We start from the raw sequence: 21,622 nt of genomic DNA, 5'->3' as shown, positions 1-21,622 counted from the left end.
AACGTACCGTTGTAGTTCTTGACACTCAAAGCCTGGGACCTGCTACCGTACCCTGTTCAAAGGCACTTACTTTTGTTTTTTTCTCTTGCTCATTCGCCCTCTGAATGGCACACATACACAACCCGTGTCTCGAGGCGTACAATTCTTTCTTTAACCCGTCTGCCCCATTTGATGTGGATTCAACAGGTGACGTCCGATAAGGGACCATAGCTTTCAGCCGGAATTCACCTGCTCAGTCTGTCATGGAAAGAGCAGTTTTGTACACTCGTTGTACATGATGATACAGAAGGCTTAACTGATCCTAGATCATGCACATACTCTCTTGCTCTGCGCAGACGGTGAACAGAGTGGGTTGGATGTGGTGGATAAACAAACGGACTGACGATAAACAAAAAACGCATTCGCTAAAGTGATTATGTGAGTCTCCGATCGGTCTTACGCCTTTCTGCAGTCTTCCCGCTTGCAGTGAAAACGTTGTCAGCACTAAACAGGCCCTGCTATAGTTCCCTCGTTAAACTATTCATCAGATAGGCCTCATCAACGATGAAAAGTATCCCTGCAGTTTATCACAAGATGCCCTGCTTTTTATTTGATGAAGTAATTAATCCATAATGTATGTGTGTATTGCAGCTTGTGGGAGGCCTGGAGAGTCTGGAGAGAGAGCCAGGCTCAGCCTTCTAGAGAATGAACAGGGAAAAGAGAGCGAGAGAAAGCAGAAGTGAATTTGTTTTAATTAAGTCGGGCGGGAGAGGGTGGTTGTCTCCGACTCGGCTTTTGTGTTCACTTTTAGAAGAACTACGGACCGATGACTTTAAGAGGAAGCCCGAAACAGACATCAGACTCTTTGCAACGACTTAAAGATGCGCGATGAGCTAATGTGTTTGTGCTGGCATGCTTGTCACCGACGTTGTCTGTGTGCACATGCCTGTGTCCTTGTCTCTGTGTGCACGTGCTTGCGTCTCTGTCTCACTTAGCTGTTTTGTCAGAACTGGCAGATGGCATGAATCTCATCTGGCCACTCTGTGATTGGAGCCTTTCTCAGTGTCACTATCTGACCGACTGTGGACTGCTTCCCTGAGTGAGTCGGTGTAGGTTTTGATTAGCGGTCGCCGTTCATTCAGGGGTGATGAGTAAAGTCGGCCTGTTTTGTCTGCCAGAATGCCTCTTAGGGAATCGACGTCAGTTGATGCCCGGAGTAAATCGTCAGACATTGACAAATGTCAAAGCAACTCCGGGTGTATGTGCAGTGCCTTCCGAATGTATTCACTCACACCCCTCGAATGTTTCTTGTTGTTCCAGCCTGGATTTAAAATGGATTGAAATTGAGGTTGTCTCACTGGCCTACACACAATACCCTGTAATGTCAAAGTGGAATTTTGTTTTTAGAAATGTTTACAAATTTGTGTTAAAAATGAAACGCTGAAATGTCTTCAGTCAATAAGTATTCAATCCCATTGTTATGGCAAGCCTAAATTAGTTCAGGAGTAAAAATGTGCTTAAAGTTCCATAATAAGTTGCATGGACTGTGTGCAGTCTGTGCACAATTAGTGTTTCTGACATGATTTTTGAATGACTACCTCATCTCTGTACCCCACACGTGCAATTATCTGTAAGATCCCTCAGTCGCGAAATGAAATTCAACCACAAAGACCAGGGAGGTTTTTCAATTACTCGCAAAATCCAATACAACACATTACTGAGTACCGCTCTCCATATTTTTCGAGTATAGTGGTGGCTGTATCATGTTATGGGTATGCTTGTAGTTGATAAGGACGGGGGAATTTTTCAGGTCCAAAAAAAGAAACGGTATGGAGCTAAGCACAGGCAAAATCTGCTTTCCACCAGACACTGGGAGATGTCTGAATTTACCATTCAGCAGAACAATAAGCTAAAACACAAGGCCAAATCTATAGTACACTGGAGTTGCTTACCAAGAAGACTATGAATGTCCCTGAGTGGCTGAGTTAGTTTTGACTTAAATCTGCTTGAAAATCTATGGCAATACTTAAATTGTTTTTAAGCAATGGTCAACAACCAATTTGACAATTTTATTAAACAATAATGGGTAAATGTTTCACAGTCCAGGTGTGGAAAGCTCTTAGACTTACCCAGAAAGACTCACATCTGTAATCATGGCCAAAGGTGAATTTATAATTTAGTCCCTCGGGGTTGAATACTTCTATAATCAAGATAAAACAACAACAAAAAAATCATGATTTTTAAAAATATATATATTTTTTTACAAATGTTAGATTTTTCCTTCCAATTTGACATTGGAGTATTTTGTGTAATGACAAATCCCACTTTGTAACACAGCAAAATGTGGAAAAGAGAATACATTATATGGTAAAGCAATGCATATATTCAAGCTGAAGAAGGGTAGAGCCATATCAGATAAATATATGGCTTTGGGTAGACCGGTCATCCATTTCTGTTTATCATATATCTCCACTGTTTCAGAGTGAGGGATGTTTATTGGCTGCCAGTCAGTGAAGGAAAAAGTACTCCAATTGTCATACTTGAGTAAAGGTGAAGATACCTTTTTTTTATAGAATATTACTCAAGTCAGTCACCCAGTAAAATACTACAAAAGTAAGTCTGAAAGTATTTGATTTTAAATATACTAAAGTATAACAAGTAAATGCAGTTGCTCAAATATACTTTATTAAAGGTAAAAGTATAAATCATTTAAAATTCCTTTCATTAAGCAAACCAGATGGCACAATTTTGAGATTTTTAAATGTACAGATAGCCAGGGGCACACTCCAACACTCAGACATAATTTACAAACAAAGCATTTTTGTTTAGTGAGTCTGCCAGATCAGAGGCAGTAGAGATGAACAGGGATGTTCTCTCAATAATTGTGTGAATTGGACATTTTTCCCGTCCTGCTAAGCATTCAAAATGTAACTAGCACTTTTGGGTGTCAAGGAAAATGTATGGAATAAAAAGTACATTTTCTTTAGGAATGTAAAATATACATACACCCCCCCCCCCCCAAAAAAAAAAACTTCAGTAGAAAATACTTTCAAGTGCTACTTAAGTACTTTACACCACTGCTGACAGGGTATCTAGTCATTTCACAAATACACAAAATGTCAGTACTTGCTAGTGGCAAACTCATTGGAAATACTTGTATTTATTAAAGTGTTGTAGGCTATCCCCATTTGCCTTCTGGCATTTGGATGTATCGTGGTCCACAGGGAGCACTCTGATTACAGGCGCGCACATGCATGTACACACGCACACAAACACACACGGAGCTCCAGCCATAAATGCTGATAGCTACAGATGGCGGTGGGCAGACGGGTGTCTAAATGGTAGATGCTGCTCTCGGCAGTCGAGCCGACTACAGTTAAATGAACGAAAGAGCGCCACTCCGCCATAGACTTAACCAGAGAGAACACCAGATTAGAGTTAAAACACCACAATTAGTGTCTGCGCCGAGGGCATGTGTGTCTGTACCAGTTAATGGCAGTTTACCGGCAGCACACAATGAACGACTCCGCTGACATGTGGGTGCGGATTAGGTCGTCGCCTTACTCATGCGCTACAGAAATAGCCTAATAGCTGCCGCTCCTCGCTTTTCTCCCAGCTCGTGCTGCCAACAGCTCCCCAATTTCAGCCAAAACAAAGATTTTCTTCCTTCGCCCTGCCTGTTGTCATTCAAAAATTAGCATATGGAGTGGAGATGTGGGAAGGCTGTCGTAAGTGGTGCCTTTTTATAAATAGAATGAAAAGATTTATATTTCTGTGTGTGTGGTACCATCTTCATCGAGTGAAGGACATCTTGGGATGCTGGTTGTTTTGAAGACTGGGATCAAGTTTTGTTGTTGGAGTGCTTGTGGGTTTGAGTTGAAGCAAAGCTTGCATCAATTATTGGGTTACTCTGAATTACTCCTAGTCTGGCAAGCCAGGTTTCACACAATGTTGAGTGACAAGTTCATTGTCAAGATGGTGCCGACAATGTTGCTAGCTCCCAGGGAACTTTGCAGTCATTGTTTATTTTTGTGTTCTTTTTTTACATTATTTGATCAGAAAGTTTCTAGTATAATTTAATATGACCGACAAGCACTTCTGGACATCAGATCGAAGATTGGTCACCACTTTACGGAGCTGGATCCTTTGTCTGCACTACAGCAGTTTTTAGTTAACTGACTTGCCTAGTTAAATAAAAGGTTAAGAACCAATTCTGATTTACAATGACTGCCTAACCCGGATGACGCTGGGCCAATTCTGCACCACCTTGTGTGACTCCCAATCACGGCCGGTTGTGATGCAGCCTGGAGTCGAACCAGGGCCTGTAGTGAAGCCTCTAGCACTGAGAGCAGTGCCTTAGACTGTTATGCCACTCGGGAGCCCCAGTTCCATTCATCACGGAAGCCTTTTTTCCCAAAATGATACCGCCAAAGAAGAGGAAGGTAGCGGGAGTTCTTGTCCGATTTTTAAGGAAAAGGGCAAACCACCCTTGGCTTTCTAGTATACTACTTGCTAATGTACAGTCTCTGGACAATAAAACTTTGCGAGCTCAGAGCGTGGATCTTCTACCAGAGCGATACGAGAGACTGTGACTTACTCTGCCTTACCGAGACTTTGTTGACAGTGGAGGTGCTTGATCAAGCTAAAAGCAGAAGTGTGTTTCATGATTAACAACCCATGGTGTGATTGTAGGAATGTACCAACACTCAAGAGTTTCTGTTCCCCTGACCTGGAATACCACACACAAGCTGACACTATGCTGGCACTCAATGAATTACACTGGACTTTGAACAAATCAGAAACCGAATATCCTGAGGCCACATTCATTGTAGCCAGGTACTTTAACAAAGAAAATGTAAGAAATTCTCCTGGAATTTCACAAACACATTCTACTATGTCTGACACAATATGCATGTGGCAGGGACTTCAGACAATCGTGGACACAGACGCCTCACTCCCAGACAAGCGGAACACATTTTTTTTCTTTGTTTCCCCCCCCTCTTCGAGGAAAACGACACCGAGCCGCCGACAGGGGCCCCACTGCTGACGAGTACTGTGGGCTCCCGATCTCTGTAGCCGACTTGAGTAGTACCTTCAAGTGTGTGAACCCTCGCAAGGCTGCCGGCCCGGAAAGGCATCCCAAGCCGTGTTCTCTGAGCAAGCGTAGATCAGCTGGCTGGAGTGTTTACGGACATTCTCAACCTCTCCCTTTCCCATTCTGTCGTCCCTGCTTACTTCAAGATGGCCACCATTGTTCCTGTACCTAAGCAAGCCTACTGAACTAAATGACAATCGCCCTGTAGCACTCTGTCATCATGAAGTGCCTTGAAAGGCTAGTCAAGGAACATACCCGACGCACTCTACTGCACACCGCCCTATTACACATGGACAATAGGAACACCTATATGAGAAATGCTGTTAATCGACTGCAGCTCAGCTTTTAACGCCATAGTGACCTCCAAGCTCATCACTAATTTCAGGGCCTATTGATATTAACAGGCCATCAGACTGTTGAACAGCCATCACCAGTCGTCTACCAGGTGATGCACACTCGCTCATACAAAACACACACGCAAGCTATCATACGCACACGCCGCCAACACTGTTGTCACATGTTACAGAGACATTGAACCACTGGAGACTGTATTTAAGTTCATGTTTTGTCACATGCACAAGTACGGTTAAATGCCTTTCTTGCTAACTGAAACTTCCAACAATTCAATAATGAATAACAATGTATTACTGGAAAAATATGAAATGCACAAAGTAGGCAAGTAAGCATACTACATACAGGAAATATTTTCATTTCAATACCACATGTTCATGTGCAGGGATAATGGAGAGATTGAGGTAGATTTGCGTTGGAGTGACAGTGAGTGAGTGTGTGTGTGTGTGTGTGTGTGTGTGTGTGTGTGTGTGTGTGTGTGTGTGTGTGTGTGTGTGTGTGTGTGTACATGGGAGTGCAAATGTTGAAATAAAAGGTTGATAAAGTTGCAAGGTGACATCGGTCCGTGTAGCTATCTAAAGACTGTATATAGCTCATTCTAATACTGCTGTACATATTGGTTGTACTATATCTTGTGCAAATTTCCCCCGTGTACATATGTATAGATTGCATTTTGATTGCTGCTATTTGGATTGTTAATTGGATTCCTTCCCGCCGTTGTTGATTTCTGGTGTCTTTTGTGTCTATTTCACAATTGAATTATTTGTGTACTTGTTTGACATCTTACTGCATTGGCAGAAGCTAGTGACATAAGCATTTCGCTGCACCCGCTCTGTAACACTTGATGAGCTGTGTATGCGATTAACACACTTTGATTTGGCAAATCGTTTAGCTGCCAAGTGGGTAGAAATGGCCAGATGTTTACTTGCTGGCCACCAGGGGGTGCTGTAGGTACGGTATACATGAGTCTAACGCCAATTTGATGAGCGAGCAAGTCTCCTACCAACCCCTCCCGCCCCTGGAAAAGAGTGTCTACAAGGAATGTTGCAAGAACCTGGGCTATTGAATAGCTTCTGTACTGTACTCTTTCTCTGGCGCTTAATGACACATACATTGAAATTAACGTGCCCTTAACATTTTCTCCATAGAGTTCTGTGTAAATGTTATTTTTTTCTGTATTCTGAAACATTCATCATTAGTGGCATATGTCAGTGTAGCAATATCCAGTAAACCACAACAACCGAGGAGTTCAGGGTTATATTTATTAGTAACCAAACGGGGGAAGAAAAAAAAAAGGAAGGACAACCTGGACATAAATATAATTTCAGTTTTCTGTTGCACAAACAAATGTTTTGCTTCAAGGTCTTAATAAACACGACCCAGTCTTTCTTTCGGGTCTGTTTGCAATAAATTCTTATTTTCAATGACTCCCTTAGGAACAGTGAGCAGAACGACAGATTTTTACCTTGTCATCTCGGGGTTTTGATCTTACAACCTTTCGGTTACTAGTCCATTGCTCTAGCTCATACTGTTGCTTAGGGCTTATTCAGACTGGTGGGAGTTGAGAAGAGTCTGTAGACTCTACTTTTTCATTGACATTGTCTTACCTTTGGCCATGGCTTGGCAACTCTACATTCTGGCTGAGCAGCAATATTTCAGTAAATATCACAGTAGTCAGTAAGCATGTTTTTAACTAACTGTTAATCAACTATGTGAGCAACTTCTCATCTAAACCAAAGTACCCTTTTGGGGCGGCAGGTAGCCTAGTGGTTAGAGTGTTTGGCCAGTAACCGAAAGGTTGGCAGATCGAATCACCAAGCTGACAAGGTAAAAATCTGTTTTGCCCCTGAACAAGGCAGTTAACCCACTGTTCCTAGGCCATCATTGAAAATAAGAATTTGTTCTTAACGGACTTGCCTAGTTACATTTTTAAAAACACTCCTGAATATTGCAACAATTCCCCAGCATGTGCAGAAAATTAGAAGTTTTATTTTCTCATCCGTAAAACTCTAAATTAAGACAATAATAGCACTGTAAATTACAAACGTTCCGGGTTCGATTCACAAGGACAACTTTAGCATTTTAGATACATATTAACTTTGCAACTACTTACTAAATTTTAACTAGCATGTTAGCTAACCCTTTAACTACTAGCATGCTACCTTGTTTAAAAAAAAGTAACCTTTATTTAATTATGCAAGTCAGTTAAGAACAAATTGTTATTTACAATGACGGCCTACCCTGGCCAAACCCGGACCACGCTGGGCCAATTGTGCGCCTCCCTATGGGACTCCCAATCACGGCCGGATGTGATACAGCCTCGAATCGAACCAGGGACTGTAGTGACTACTCTTGCACTGTGATGCAGTGCCTTAGACTGCTGCGCCACTCGGGAGCCCGCCACGACCTTACCCTAACCATCACCCTAACCGTAACACCTAGCCTAGCTAACTTTAGCTGCCTAGCGAACCTAGTGTATTGGTGTGCGTGTATATAATAGAGAATATATTTATTGTTCTTTCCTAGTATGTCAAGGAACATTAACAAAGTGAGCCTCCAACCTCCCTTCCATCCAAAATGTCTCCACCCAGGAACCCCCCTCCCCATACCATCCCTTCCACGTGGGCCTGAAAGCAAAGGTATCAAAAAAAATAGACATTCTAATTGTTTAGACATGTCTATAGACCAACTGTAAACCAGCCTAGGGTCAAGGACTGCAGGTCTTTCGCGATGAAGGCATCGTGTGTGTGTGTTTTTGAAGTTGTAATCAGTCATCTAAGAGGGAGAAAAAGAGAGTGCGTTTGAAATGGAGAAAGCTGACAATTAGTCTTTCTGCTTGTACTGTAGATGAATGGGCACTGGGTTTAAGGTCTTGTAACATCTCGCTATGCAGACGACAGTGACAACAGAATGAACGAGATGGGGGGGGGGGAGCGTAAGAAAGATGGAAGGATGGCTCCATGCCCTGACCTCACTGTGTGTGAGCTGCAGTTGGTTTTGATCATTCCATCTCCTCCGCAAGAAGAGCGGTGGTGCGTTTTTGATTGGGCTTGAGTCCCACCTCCCAACATAATCTATCACCACACTCCGCTGGCGTCCGGTCCGCTTGGCTATTCCTCACCATGGTAACAGGCCCCTGGAGCCTGGCCGAGGGCCATCCGGCACAGTACGGCCCAGTGGCCCACAGAAAGGGCCAGTGCGACTAGTGTAGTCTAGCACAGTTCAGTTAGTGATATGCAGTTTGCGAATGATTTTCGTTTTTTATGGACAACTCTCTATACAGACTAGTGTCATGATTTGTTTTTCTGAATGGCTCCTTCATTTGAGTCTTTAGTTTTAGTTTGACCTGCTGGCCTCAATGAATTCTACAGCAGGGTTTTTAATATGCGCCCCTCTGACTCTGGAGACGTGCTCCGACAAACAACGGTTGTATATGCGCACAGGCAAAATAGATGAGGCTGCAGGCAGCATAGAGAATGAAAAAAACATGTTTAGAGCTGATAATTGATCACATGGTGCAATTAATATAACATGATGATGGACATTTTGTAGAGCCAAAACATACACGGCCTCTGCTCAACAAACTCGAACTCAAGAACTAATTGTTTGGGGTGCTGCAGTTTGCAAATAATGTTGCACAAATAATGCAATCATCCTCACGGCAATCAAGTAATTAATTCCGCCTAGTCGTTCACAATCTAGTCCAGTTTGCAGCCACAACTACACCTTGTTTAAAATGTACTAAAAAATAATCTCATTTGTATCCCTAGCAATCAATAAATGTACGTTGTTTAAAGCACACTTTTACAAGTCTCAGTCACAAACGACAGCTCCAATCAGCCCCTTATGGTGAACGGCATGTGATCGAGAGAATTATGTTTCTTTGTAGTTTTCAGTTCACCGGTAGAGGGTCCTGCATACGCTGGGCGTTACCGACTCAAATGAACAAAATTAGTCTATTTTTTTTTTGACTGAACGAGTCTTCTCATCACTAAGTGCAGTGTGTTACAGTGCTTGTGTGCGCGCGCGCGCGCGTGTGTGTGTGTGTGTGTCACAGGCGGCTGGTGGCACCTTAACTGGGGCGAACGGGTTCATAGTAATGGCTGGAACAGAATGAATAGAATGGTATCAAACACATGGATTACATTCACGCAATACCAGCCGATATTCTGAGCCGTGTGTGTGTGTGTGTGTGTGTGTGTGTGTGTGGAAAAAGAGGGCATCTCTACATACCTACATATCAATAGTAAATCGCCGCAACTGAACCAGGCACAAAAATGGTACTGTTTTGATTGTACAAAGGGTTTGGTAATCAAGCTCCATAGAATCAATAATTGTTCTGGATGAACAGACCACTGAGGTGTCATTAAGAAAACTAACTCTGCAGTACAATACCTGCTGCTCACCACATGTTACTGAACGGGGAACCCACTGAATATGAATGAGGGTTTGTTCTGGCTCCTGCCTTAGATATAGCTGGCTGGCTGGTTTGAGTAATTAGTGGGAGCTGGGTTCCCGTGGAGCAGAAAACCTGTTGTTTCTCCCGCTGTGCCTGCTAGGATGATGAATAGTAGGGTAGAACCATGAGCTACGCTGGCTCAGGCTCTCAGTGGTAATGCTATGAGATAAGCCACAGTGTCTGCAGCCTCTGACAAACTGTAAAATGAGATCACAGGTCAGTGAATTGTGCTGTATGTGTGTGATAGTTGGGTCATTTGTCATATGTAGGCATAGCTAAACGATTGCAGATGTAAAACATGAAGCTGTTTGTAGCACATTCTTTTTCAGGGCGAGTAAACTAACTTGCCTTAAGAGTTAGTGCCTTCGGAAAGTATTCAGACCCCTTGACTTTTTCCACATTTTGTTACGTTACAGCTTTGAATTAAATTGTAATTTACACACAATATTCCATAATGACAAGGCAAAAAAATATATATATATTAGTTAATTTATCGTAATTAACAGTGAGGTCCTGGGCAGGTTTTCATCAAGGATCTCTCTGTGCTTTGCTCCATTAATCTTTGCCTCGATCCTGACTAGTCTCCCATTCCCTGCCGCTGAAAAACATCCCCACAGCATGATGCTTCACCGTAGGGACGTTGTCAGGTTTCCTCCAGACGTGACGCTTGGCATTCAGTCCAAAGAGTTCAGTCTTGGTTTCATCAGACTAGAGAATCTTATTTCTCATGTTCTGAGTGTTTTTAGGTTCCTTTTTGGCAAATTCCAAGCAGGCTGTCGTGCCTTTTACTAAAGAGTTGCTTCCGTCTGTCCATTCTACCATAAAGGCCCAACCAGCTGCAGAGCTGGTTGGCCTTCTGGAAGGTTATCCTGTCTCCACAGAGGACCTCTAGAGCTGTCATTGACCATCGGGTTCTTGGTCACCTCCTTGACCTAGGCCCTTCTCCCCTGATTGGTCAGCTTGACCAGGCGGCCAGCTCTAGGAAGAGTCTTAGTGGGTCCAAACTTCTTCTTTTTAAGAATGATGGAGGCCACTGTGTTCTTGGGGACCTTCAATGCTGCAGACATTTTTTTTTGGTACCCTTCCCCAGTTTTGTGCCTCGACACAATCCTCTGGGAGCTCAATGGACAATCCTTTCAACCTCATGGCTTGGTTTCTTTTCTCTGACATGCACTGTCAACTGTGGGACCTTTATATAGACAGGTGTGCCTTTCCAAATCCTGTCCAAAACAATTGAATTTAAATCAGGTGGACTCCAATCAAATTGTAGAAACCTCTCAAAGATGATCAATGGAAACCGGATGCACCTGACCTCAATTTCAAGTCTCATAGCAAAGGGTCTGAATACTTATGTAAATAAGGTATTTTTCTTTTTAATGTGCAAAAGTTTTTAAAAACCTGTTTTTTCTTTGTCATTATGGTGTATTGTGTATAGATTGCTGAGGAAATTGTGTTATTTAATCCATTTTAGAATAAGGCTGTAATGTAACAACGTGGAAAAAGTCTAGGGGTCTGAACTTTCCGAAGGCACTGTATATTTTATCGTAGTTGTTTTACTCAGCCAACTACAACGTGACCTCTTACCTAGTTCGGGACTATAAATCAATGCCATTGTCTTGTCTGTAACCTGCCAGTACTCCCTTTCTCTCTCCCTCAGTATTCAGTCAATAGTTTTAGTTAAATGCTCTCCCAGATACTGAGATCGTGTGCCGGGCAGCTGTGTGACGGAAAAAAAGCCATGAAGATATGCATCACGTCTTGAATAAAGCATTGCGGCCCAGCGGGATTTGAAACAATGGCTCATTCCAGGTGACGGTGTGCTGAGAGGGAGCGAGGGGAATTGGATAAGACAGGAAGCGCGCCTGGCTGTTAGCATTGGACTTGGCAGCTCTCCACTATTGAAACACTGACAGGCAAGCTCGCCTGTCACAGCGCATAAGTGGCTCCCTGCACAGACGTTTACAGTAGAGCACCTTTTCCTCTACCCACAGTGCTGCAGGGCAGGTCCAGCCCCCAGGGCTGCATTCCCTAAACCCAGTCCCCATACCTAGCCCCTGCCCCAGCGGCCATACCTACTCCGAGTCCCAAACATCATATCGAGCCACGGCTCTATACATTGCCCAAGCTCTTAGCTACCTAGCCACAGCCCTATACATTGCCCATGCGCTTAGCTACCTAGTACATTTTACATTTACATTTAAGTCATTTAGCAGACGCTCTTATCCAGAGCGACTTACAAATTGGTGCATTCACCTTATGACATCCAGTGGGACAGTCACTTAACAATAGTGCATCTAAAACTTAGGGGGGTGGGGTGAGAGGGATTACTTAACCTATCCTAGGTATTCCTTAAAGAGGTGGGGTTATACATTGCCCAAGCGCTTAGCTACCTAGCCACAGCCCTATACATTGCCCAAGCGCTTAGCTACCTAGCCACAGCCCTATACATTGCCCAAGTGCTTAGCTACCTAGCCACAGCCCTATACATTGCCCAAGCGCTTAGCTACCTAGCCACAGCCCTATACATTGCCCAAGCGCTTAGCTACCTAGCCACAGCCCTATACATTGCCCAAGCGCTTAGCTACCTAGCCACAGCCCTATACATTGCCCAAGCGCTTAGCTACCTAGCCACAGCCCTATACATTGCCCAAGCGCTTAGCTACCTAGCCACAGCCCTATACATTGCCCAAGCCCTTAGCTACCTAGCCACAGCCCTATACATTGCCCAAGTCCTTAGCTACCTAGAGAGCTTAATCCAGAGTGAGCTGTGGCTGTTCTTTAACAATCACTTTCTGCTTATTCATTCATGGCCATGCTAGTGGTTGATTTTAATATTGGGCAACAGCAAAGTGGGTGGAGTAAAGTCATATTCTGTCAACAACCCTGCTGAAGAAGAAAAACAACTGCATAGACCAGCATATATTTGAAACTGGTCCAGTATGGTCAGTGCTGATTGGATGCTGGACTGACCAGCATGGTCTAGCTGGTTATACTAGTTGACCAGAATGGTTTAGATGGTTAGGCTGGCTGACTAGCTGGTCAAGCTAGTGATGCTGGTGACCAGCGTATGCTGGTGACCATGCTGGTCTAGCTGGTCTGACCAGCATGGTCTAGCAGGTCAAGGTGGTCTGACCAGCATGATGCTTCAGCTGGTGATGCTGGTGACGAGCTTATGCAGGTGATGCTGGTGACCAAGCTGATCTATGCTAGTCCAGCATGGTCAAGCTGGTCTGCAAAACCATGCCCAGGTAGCCTAGCGGTAAAAAGCGTGGAGCCAGTAACCAAAGGTCACTGGTTCGAATCCCTGAGCCAACTAGGTGAAAAATCTACTTGTACCTTTTGAGCAAGTCATTTAACTCTAATTTGTCCTGTAAGTCGCTGTGGATAAGAGCGTCCTACTAAATGTCTTAAATGTAAATCATTATCATATTTACCAGCATGGTCTATTGCCGTTAGCTTTTTAGAATAGTTTGTTTCAATATATTTTTAGCAGTGGTGTAAAGTACTTTAAGTAAAAAATACTTTAAAGTACTACTTAAGTCATTTTGGGGGGGTATCTGTACTTTACTATTTATATTTTTGAGAACTTTAACTTTTACTCCACTACATTCCTAATGAAAATAATGTGCTTTTTTACTTCTTACAATTTTCCCTGACACCCAAAAGTACTCGTTACATTTTGAATGCTTAGCAGGACAGGAAAATTGTCTAATTCACTCACTTATCAAGAGAACATCCCTGGTCATCCCTGCTACCTCTGATCTGGCAGACTCACTAAACACAAATGCTTCATTTGTAAGAGATGTCTGAGTGTTGACCCTGGCTGTCCGTAAATTAAAAAACAGAAAAATGTGTCTTCTGGTTTGCTTAATATAAGACATTTTAAAATGATTTATACTTTTACGTACATTTAAAACCAAATACTTTTACTCAAGTAGTATTTTACTGTGTGACTCTTACTTGAGTCTTTTAAGGTGTCTTACTTGTACTCAAGTATGACAATTTGGTACTTTTCCACCTTTTTCTTTTGCGTATACATTGAATTAATTCAATCTTATGCTACACAAACATGATTAACATATATATTTTTCTAAACTAATCCAATCTGTTAGGACTTATTGCAACCATTGCTGAAATGGTTGTTCCTGTTTTAGATGGTTTAGGTATTTCTAAATCTTTCTAAGCCTGGCTGTCATTCTGAATGCAGATTGTGGGTGAATACACGTTCCGATTCTTGGATATCCCCACTTTGACTGGATCCCAATAGGAATAAAACATAACTTTGCAAGCTGAATTGATGCTAGTTTTGCTGGTGACCAGCATGACTGGTATGCTTGTGATATATATAATAATAATTTTAAATTTATTTTTGTCCAAATAACCAGTGGCGGAAAAAAAACTAACACCGGAACTAATACTACTGGATCTCACGCATCACGTATCGTGACAGATCTATGGTACCATTTATGTTTACGTAGTCTTTCCACGAGAGACTACCAGTGTCCATAACACGGTAGCGGCTGGTCACCAGCATGACCAGCCTATGCTGGGTTTTTTTTTCTTCCCAGCAGGGAAGCCTATTTTCAGCCGGATAATGATTCTGGGAGTTTATTTAGAGAGCCTTACCATGACCTTTTGCTGGTATTTAATGTTTATGCAACAGAGCAGTTATTTTGACTTGCATGGAGGAATCGACCTCTCCCGTAGTTTGTTTCCCTGATGAAAGCATTTGGGAAGACATAAGGTCAGGAGGACTGAAATGTTATGGCTGTTCAGAGTCTATCCAGTATTTTTCAATCCAAGTCCTCCTGTCCTAGTTCTCTTGGTCTTGTTTTTGATCTTGCTTCACATGTATAGAAAATCAGAAGGTACAGTATCCAGAACTTAAAAGCTCTTCTTATTTCTACAGTCACACTTTGTCCTTTACACTTACCCCTGCTGTCTTCATTGAAATGTTCCCGGTTGAAGGTTAAGTGTATTGATTTGAGTGAGGATTATGACCCCCGGTAAAACAACATTTAAGTAGTGTGGCCTATGTTTTGGCCCAGAGCCAGACACTTGCATAGTTCATCCCACAAATGTGGCTGAGAGATCTAAATATTTTTCAGCCAGTGAAATTACACCATATAATTAAAACAAGTGACTCCTGATACGGAAAGGAGAGAGACGAGGGGGAGATGGAAGGAAAACATTTGAAACCGAGTGAGATGAATAATAATAACGAAAAGAGAGAACACTTGAGACAGACTTGTATTCTATTAATTACTGGAAAGCTTTGCCAGGTTAGAGAAATTGCCTTTGGGCTATGCTAGCTTTTCATGATAATCAAATGGGAAGACCTAAGTACATTTTTCTTCCTTCTGTCTCTGCAGATGTGCTCTGGACTGGCTGTGATTTCTCCTCCTCATGCTCGATGGCAGACGAAGACAGCAGCTCTGTTCATGTGAGCTTTGATCACAAAGAGATGGCTCTGATCCACAGCTAAACCTGATCCACTGCTCTCCTGTCTCTCTGACCATCCCCTCTCCTCTATTTTTCTCTTCTCGTCATCCTCCCTCACCATGGCCTGCTTGTTGGTGTCGGTGTTCCTCCTGGTTCTCCAGACTTATGCTGCCCCATTGGAGTTTGTTCAGAGTCTGGATCTGGGCCCTGGAGTCACTGCCAATGTCACTCTGTCTCCACCCCCGGGGACTAGCAAACATGCCCCCCACAGCATCATCATTGGGGTGCGCAAGGGGGGGACACGCGCCCTGCTGGAGATGCTAGATATCCACCCTGAGGTCGCTGCCGCCGCCACAGAGGTGCACTTCTTCGACTGGGACGAGAACTACGCCAAGGGCTTTGACTGGTACCGTGAGCTGATGCCCTATTCCTACCCGCACCAGATCACAGTGGAGAAGACGCCAGGCTATTTCACCTCTTCCCTGGCGCCAGAGCGCATCCGTGCCATGAACTCCTCCATCAAGCTGCTGCTGATCCTGCGGGACCCAACTGAACGCGTCGTCTCAGACTACACCCAGGTCTACTTCAACCGCCTGGAGAACCACAAGCCAGTGCAGGCCATTGAGAATCTGCTGGTGCGCAGCGGAGCGCTCAACACCCGCTACAAGGCCATCCAGCGTAGCTTCTACGACGTGCATATGAGGAACTGGCTGCGCCACTTCCCTCTGGAGCAGATCCACATCGTCGATGGGGACACTTTGATCCGGGACCCCCTTCCCGAGCTGCAGAAAGTAGAGCGTTTCCTCAACCTGCCCCCCAGGATAATGTCGTCCAACTTCTACTTCAACCAGACCAAGGGGTTCTTCTGCATCCGGAGTGAGGGGCGAGAACGCTGCCTGCACGAGTCCAAAGGGCGTCCCCACCCGGCCGTCAACAGTACCGTGCTGCAACAGCTACGCTCCTACCTCCGGGAGCACAATCGTAACTTCTACCGCCTGGTGAAGCGCTCCTTTGACTGGCAGTAAGGCGGGGCACCCCTCTTCCTATGTGGACTAGTTTCTCCTGGCCCACAGAAGACTTCGGAACCATTGCCCTGTTTAAGGACTGACTGACCAGTATTAAAGGGGCAAAAGCACTTTACGAACTCTTGACACCCAAACACTCCTGTCAATCGCCTTTTACTCTGCTCTGGTGTCAGCAGCGCAGTTCCACATTTACAAAATAAAGCAAGAACTTAAAATATAAGCTAAGGTGGAAAAATCGGCAATCTTGATAAGTCATTCTCTGTACTGTACCGAACAAAAGTGACGCAGATTGTGGCAAAACAATTTTGTGAACCTGATGGATTTTTTTTCTGCTTTGTTTGATATTCTTGTACTTGATAATAAATTGTTCTGCTTTAAAAATGTACATGTGGAACGGGATCCGTTTCTCCTTTTGGTTCTTTGTGCTGCCCTCCAGATCCTAACCGGAGTTGTTTAGGGAGCATGCTGAGGTAGACTGAGGCATTAGGATAAGCCTTTGTTTCACTGCAGTGGAAGTAGGACATTAATGCAAGGGAAATGGTTGCCCTAGAGCGCCACTTTAGCATTACAGAAATCACTAATGGTTTGGACATTGAAGGTAGTGCCTGCAGCAAAAGGGGCCGAATCACGAGAGTCAGCAAGCTGAAGTCTGAGCTCTTCCTGTATTTTAGCACTGTTAAGTGTTCAACAGTTTGATCAGGCTGTAGAGGCAGCCAGTAAATCATATGTATTGTAGACGTTCTCACTGGAGTTCAACATAAACAGAAGAGTAGCCATTAATATTTTCATCAGGATTATTATCCTTGTTGATTTAGGCTTTAAAGTGCAGGTGAAGCCAGGGAGACCACTGATGATTATGTGATCTCCCTTCTGTCTGCTGGCTCTGACAGAGGCTAAATAAGTTCTCCCACCCCAGGGGTGACAGACATCGATGCTGGTGGCTTTTCCCTGGCCAGCAGGAATAAAGGGTTGTGTTGGTCGGTCCACACTAAAAATAGGAGCCAATGTTTTTACACTCAATCTTACCATCTCACATTTACTGATACTTTATTGTGTTTATTGATATGTCCATTAGTGTATTCAACTGTAGTCTTGTTCTAAGGTTCCATCCAGCACATGCTCTCAGAATAATCAGTGTTCTATTTTGACTGGTAGTGTTTCAAAAGTAATTTTTCATTGCTGTACTGGAACAAGGGATGTTATTACCGTATGTCTTCACTAGGGGGCATATAGGTCCTTCAGGAATAATATGAGGTGATGTGTCTGGACATGCTCTTTCAAGGGTTCCCCTTGTAAGTGGTGCAGGTGAAGAGGCTGTGACACGGACCCGGTGACCCTTGCCAAGGCCTCACTGGGGCCTGCCCCATCGCGTATGTTTCATGTGCCTGTTCACCTGGAAGAGAACACCGTGCCCTGCCTCCACAAGGAGGAGGCCCTGTCCAGGTCACCGAGCCATCTCAGCCGTGTGTGTACATGCTTCCAGCCCGCCCAGCACCCACACACCAACCCCTTGTCTGCCTGTAGACACGGGCCTGGTGTGTCACACTTTGTGTACGTTTTGAGGAAATCCTAGCTCTATAAATGTTTTGTATAAAATTGCTAGATTTATGTTCTTTTCATTACTCATTTGCATGCTTGTAAGAGGGAAAGGCATTTCACAGGGTTTCTAATACAAACTCACTGCCAGATCAATGAATAACCGTGTCTGGGATATATTCCTCTATCAACTGATGCTCCAGCGTCTCGACCGCTGCTTCACCACATCACAGCAGTGACCATCTGCCTTGGGACTCCAAGCTCCTTTCAATACAAAGCTATATGGTACAACAACAACAAAAAATATTTTTAATTCAGACATGTCTGAGTGATATTCAGCTGTATGAAATCGCTCGGCTTTTTCATGTTGCGACAATGTCACCACAGGCAAAGAGGACAGTCGATTTGTTGCATGTTGGGTTGAATGCAAACGGCCTTGAGGGAGAGGTGTTCACCACAGAGACGTTAACTCTCTGTAGATCGTCACCCTAAACGACCTCTTTCTCATGCAAGTTGATTGAGAAATGAACAATGGGGGGGTTGTGTGTGTTATTTTTTGGGGGGTTTGTGTGTGTGTTATTTTTTTTATTATTATTGGACACGGGAGGGGGTAGTGTGTTTTTTTTTTTTTTTTTTTTTTTTCCCCCCCTGGTCTGTTTGCTTTTTTGCTGGTTTTACCATCCAAGTTCTTCCATCCTCGACAAATGTCCTCACCTGCTTTCACGCGCCTTCCCCATATCAAGGTGTTCAGGTGCTTCCCTGATGCACTACGCTTTTCCGCACGCTACCTTTTTACTACACCACAGGTCAATACAGTCTAACCAGTCTGTCTGTCTGGCCCCCTATCCACCAGTCATAGTGACAATGGAGGCACAGCAGGTGGAAAAAATGTCATTTGAATAACGGCCCAACAGCCCTGTGATTTTTCGATGTTTCATTCCATTTGGATCAGTTGTGGGTGTGCTCTCCACAGTTTTTATAATGTCTAGAAAGGCACAGTAGCAGGCCAGTTTCGGCTGTATTTCTCCCTTGAATACTGAGATGTGCTGTCTGTTGTAGGCCGGGCAGGCCCAGTTATTCATGAAGGCTTATTGCATGCGCTGCTCTGCCTCCTCTCCAATCCGAGCGGCTATTCCTCTCGCACCTTGAACCCAAGACTTCAATATAGCCAAAATACTGTCATTTTAACTTTTTAAAATGTATTACATTTGATATAGGGCATAATAAGCACAACCAGTCACAATGTGTTCATCTGATTAGGCTACTTCAAACGGCTCCTGTAGACATGCACACGTCATCCAAAATATAATTCCAGCATCCTCGAAACGGGCTGACAACGACACCCTAAAGACTGGCAAGTGCGCTAGTCCATTGTCACTTTTGATTATGCCTGCACATCATGGTTCACCAGCAGCCCCAAACATGTAAAGAGTAAGCTACAGACCAGCCAAAACAAGCTTGTAAGAATTTTAAGCAGCTAAGCAGGCCATCTGTGGGGAAAAAAATACTACTATTAATTCTGTGGACCAGACCAAGTTGAATTATCAGACTCAAACCCCAGGTACCTGCCAACTATTTTCCATTTGTTAGATATGTCCACCAGCATAGTACCAGTGACAGATACACTGATATTCACTGTTTTTAAACAGTCTATTTGGTAAAAACAAATTGTTATATACAGGTGCTGTTGAGTAGCACAAACTACTATGCCACAGCAACTCCAAGCCTTACCAACGTTCAGCGTAAGAATGTGGTAATTAACTACAATGACCATAATCTATTGCGCCTGTTTCTTCCTCCGCCGACCTAGATGGATGCACTTTTACTTTTTAAGAATACAAGAGTAGGGTGACTCGCTTAGCGGGTCTCGATCACAGGCACCAATGATGACCACCCACTGTCCTCCTCTAGGGCAGAGGAATTAAACTAGGAATTAAACTATTACTCTACAGGGTGCTTGCTGGTTTTCCGTTCTACCTGATGATAAATTGTTGTTCTATCCTGCCGAAAAAGCGTAATACCCACCAGCTGTCTGTTATTCATGTCGTCTTTCAGCCACGACTCGGTCAAACATAAGATATTACAGTTTTTAATGTCCTCGTAGTTAGTCTATTTTATTATCCAGTGATTGTACGCTGGCTAATAGGATCGATGGTAAAGGCAGATTTAACCCACTCGCCGTCGGATCCTTACAAGGCACCCAGACCTACGTGACCCGATATCTCTGTTACTTTCTCCTGCGAATGACGAGGATGAGGGCCTTGTCTGGTGTCTGGAGTAAATCCTTTGCATCCGACTCATTGAATAAAAAGAATATTCTTCCAGTACGGGGTGAGTAATCGCTGTCCTGATATCGAGAAGCTATTTTCGGACATACGAGATGATGTCAGAAACTATTAAGTACAAAATAAGTTACAAATAACACAGGAAAAATGCATAATAGCACAATTGGTTAGGGGACCGTAAAACTGCAGCCATTTCCATTATCCTAAAATCCAATCAATTGTTGACATAAGTAAATCAAGTCAATGATCAAAGATTGATTTAATTGTTAACTGACAGAGACATTGTAGCAGTAAGACCTGAATGATCTTACATCCAAAAGGTTGTGAGTTCAAATCTAAGAGGAGGAAATGTTGAGTTAAATGTTGGCGATGTTCATTTAGGGCCATCGGGCAATGTCCTGACAACTGATCCAGTACACAGAAATGCAACATTCCCATGAAATGTGTCTAGAACACTAATAAACTCAGCAAAAAAATAAATGTCCCTTTTTCAGGACCGTGTCTTTCAAAGATCATTTGTAAAAATCCAAATAACTTCACAGATCTTCATTGTAAAGGGTTTAAACACTGTTTCCCATGCTTGTTCAATAAACAATTAATGAACATGCACCTGTTGAATGGTCATTAAGACACTAACAGCTTACAGATGGTAGGCAATTAAGGTCACAGTTATGAAAACTTAGGACACTAACGAGGCCTTTCTACAAACTCTGAAAAACATCAAAAGAAAGATGCCCAGGGTCCCTGCTCATCTCCTTGAACGTGCCTTAGGCATGCATAAGGACTGCTGATGTGGCCAGGGCAATAAATTGCAATGTCCGTACTGTGCGACGCCTAAGACAGCGCTACAGGGAGACAGGATGGACAACTGCTCATCCTCACAGTGGCAGACCACGTAACAACACCTGCACAGGACCGGTGCATCCAAACATCACACCTGCAGGACAGGTACAGGATGGCAACAACAACTGCCTGAGTTACACCAGGTACGCACAATCCCTCCATCAGTGCCCAGACTGTCTGCAATAGGCTGAGAGAGGCTGGACTGAGGGCTTTTAGACCTGTTGTAAGGCAGGTCCTCACAAGACATCGCCGGCAACAGCGTCGCCTGTGGTCACAAACCCACCGTCGCTGGACTAGACAGGACTGGCAAGAAGTGCTCTTCACTGACGAGTCACGGTTTTATCTCAGCAGGGGTGATGGTTGAGCACGTCTGGGACCTGTTGGATCGGAGGGTGAGGACCAGGGCCATTCCCCCCAGAAATGTCCAGGAACCTTGATGGAAGAGTAAGGTAACATCTCACAGCAAGAACTGGCAAATCTGGTGCAGTCCATGAGGAGGTGATGCACTGCAGTACTTAATGCAGCTGGTGGCCACACCAGATACTGACTCTTACTTTTTGATTTTGACCCTCCCCCTTTGTTCAGGGACACATTATCCATTTCTGTT

At 43.8% G+C, this 21,622-nt stretch overlaps 1 protein-coding gene across 2 annotated transcripts in view; it reads left to right on the top strand.

The window, feature by feature from the left end:
• Positions 1-16,736, top strand: part of LOC124040811 (heparan sulfate glucosamine 3-O-sulfotransferase 1-like) — a 31,232-nt gene extending 14,496 nt beyond the window's left edge. The window contains exons 2-3 of one of the 2 annotated variants that reach the window (XM_046357913.1): positions 15,257-15,327; positions 15,488-16,736. In XM_046357913.1, coding sequence (XP_046213869.1) covers positions 15,257-15,327; positions 15,488-16,351 — 935 coding nt within the window. In that variant the 3' untranslated portion in view covers positions 16,352-16,736. Of the gene's footprint in view, positions 1-15,256 lie in introns of those variants that run through there. The other variant, XM_046357914.1, reaches the window with a different exon arrangement.
• The last annotated feature ends 4,886 nt before the right edge of the window (positions 16,737-21,622 follow it).

This window comes from Oncorhynchus gorbuscha, linkage group LG08 (genome assembly GCF_021184085.1).
Source record: "Oncorhynchus gorbuscha isolate QuinsamMale2020 ecotype Even-year linkage group LG08, OgorEven_v1.0, whole genome shotgun sequence".
Classification (NCBI taxonomy): Eukaryota; Metazoa; Chordata; class Actinopteri; order Salmoniformes; family Salmonidae; genus Oncorhynchus; species Oncorhynchus gorbuscha.
This window is presented reverse-complemented; position numbering and strand designations above follow the sequence as displayed.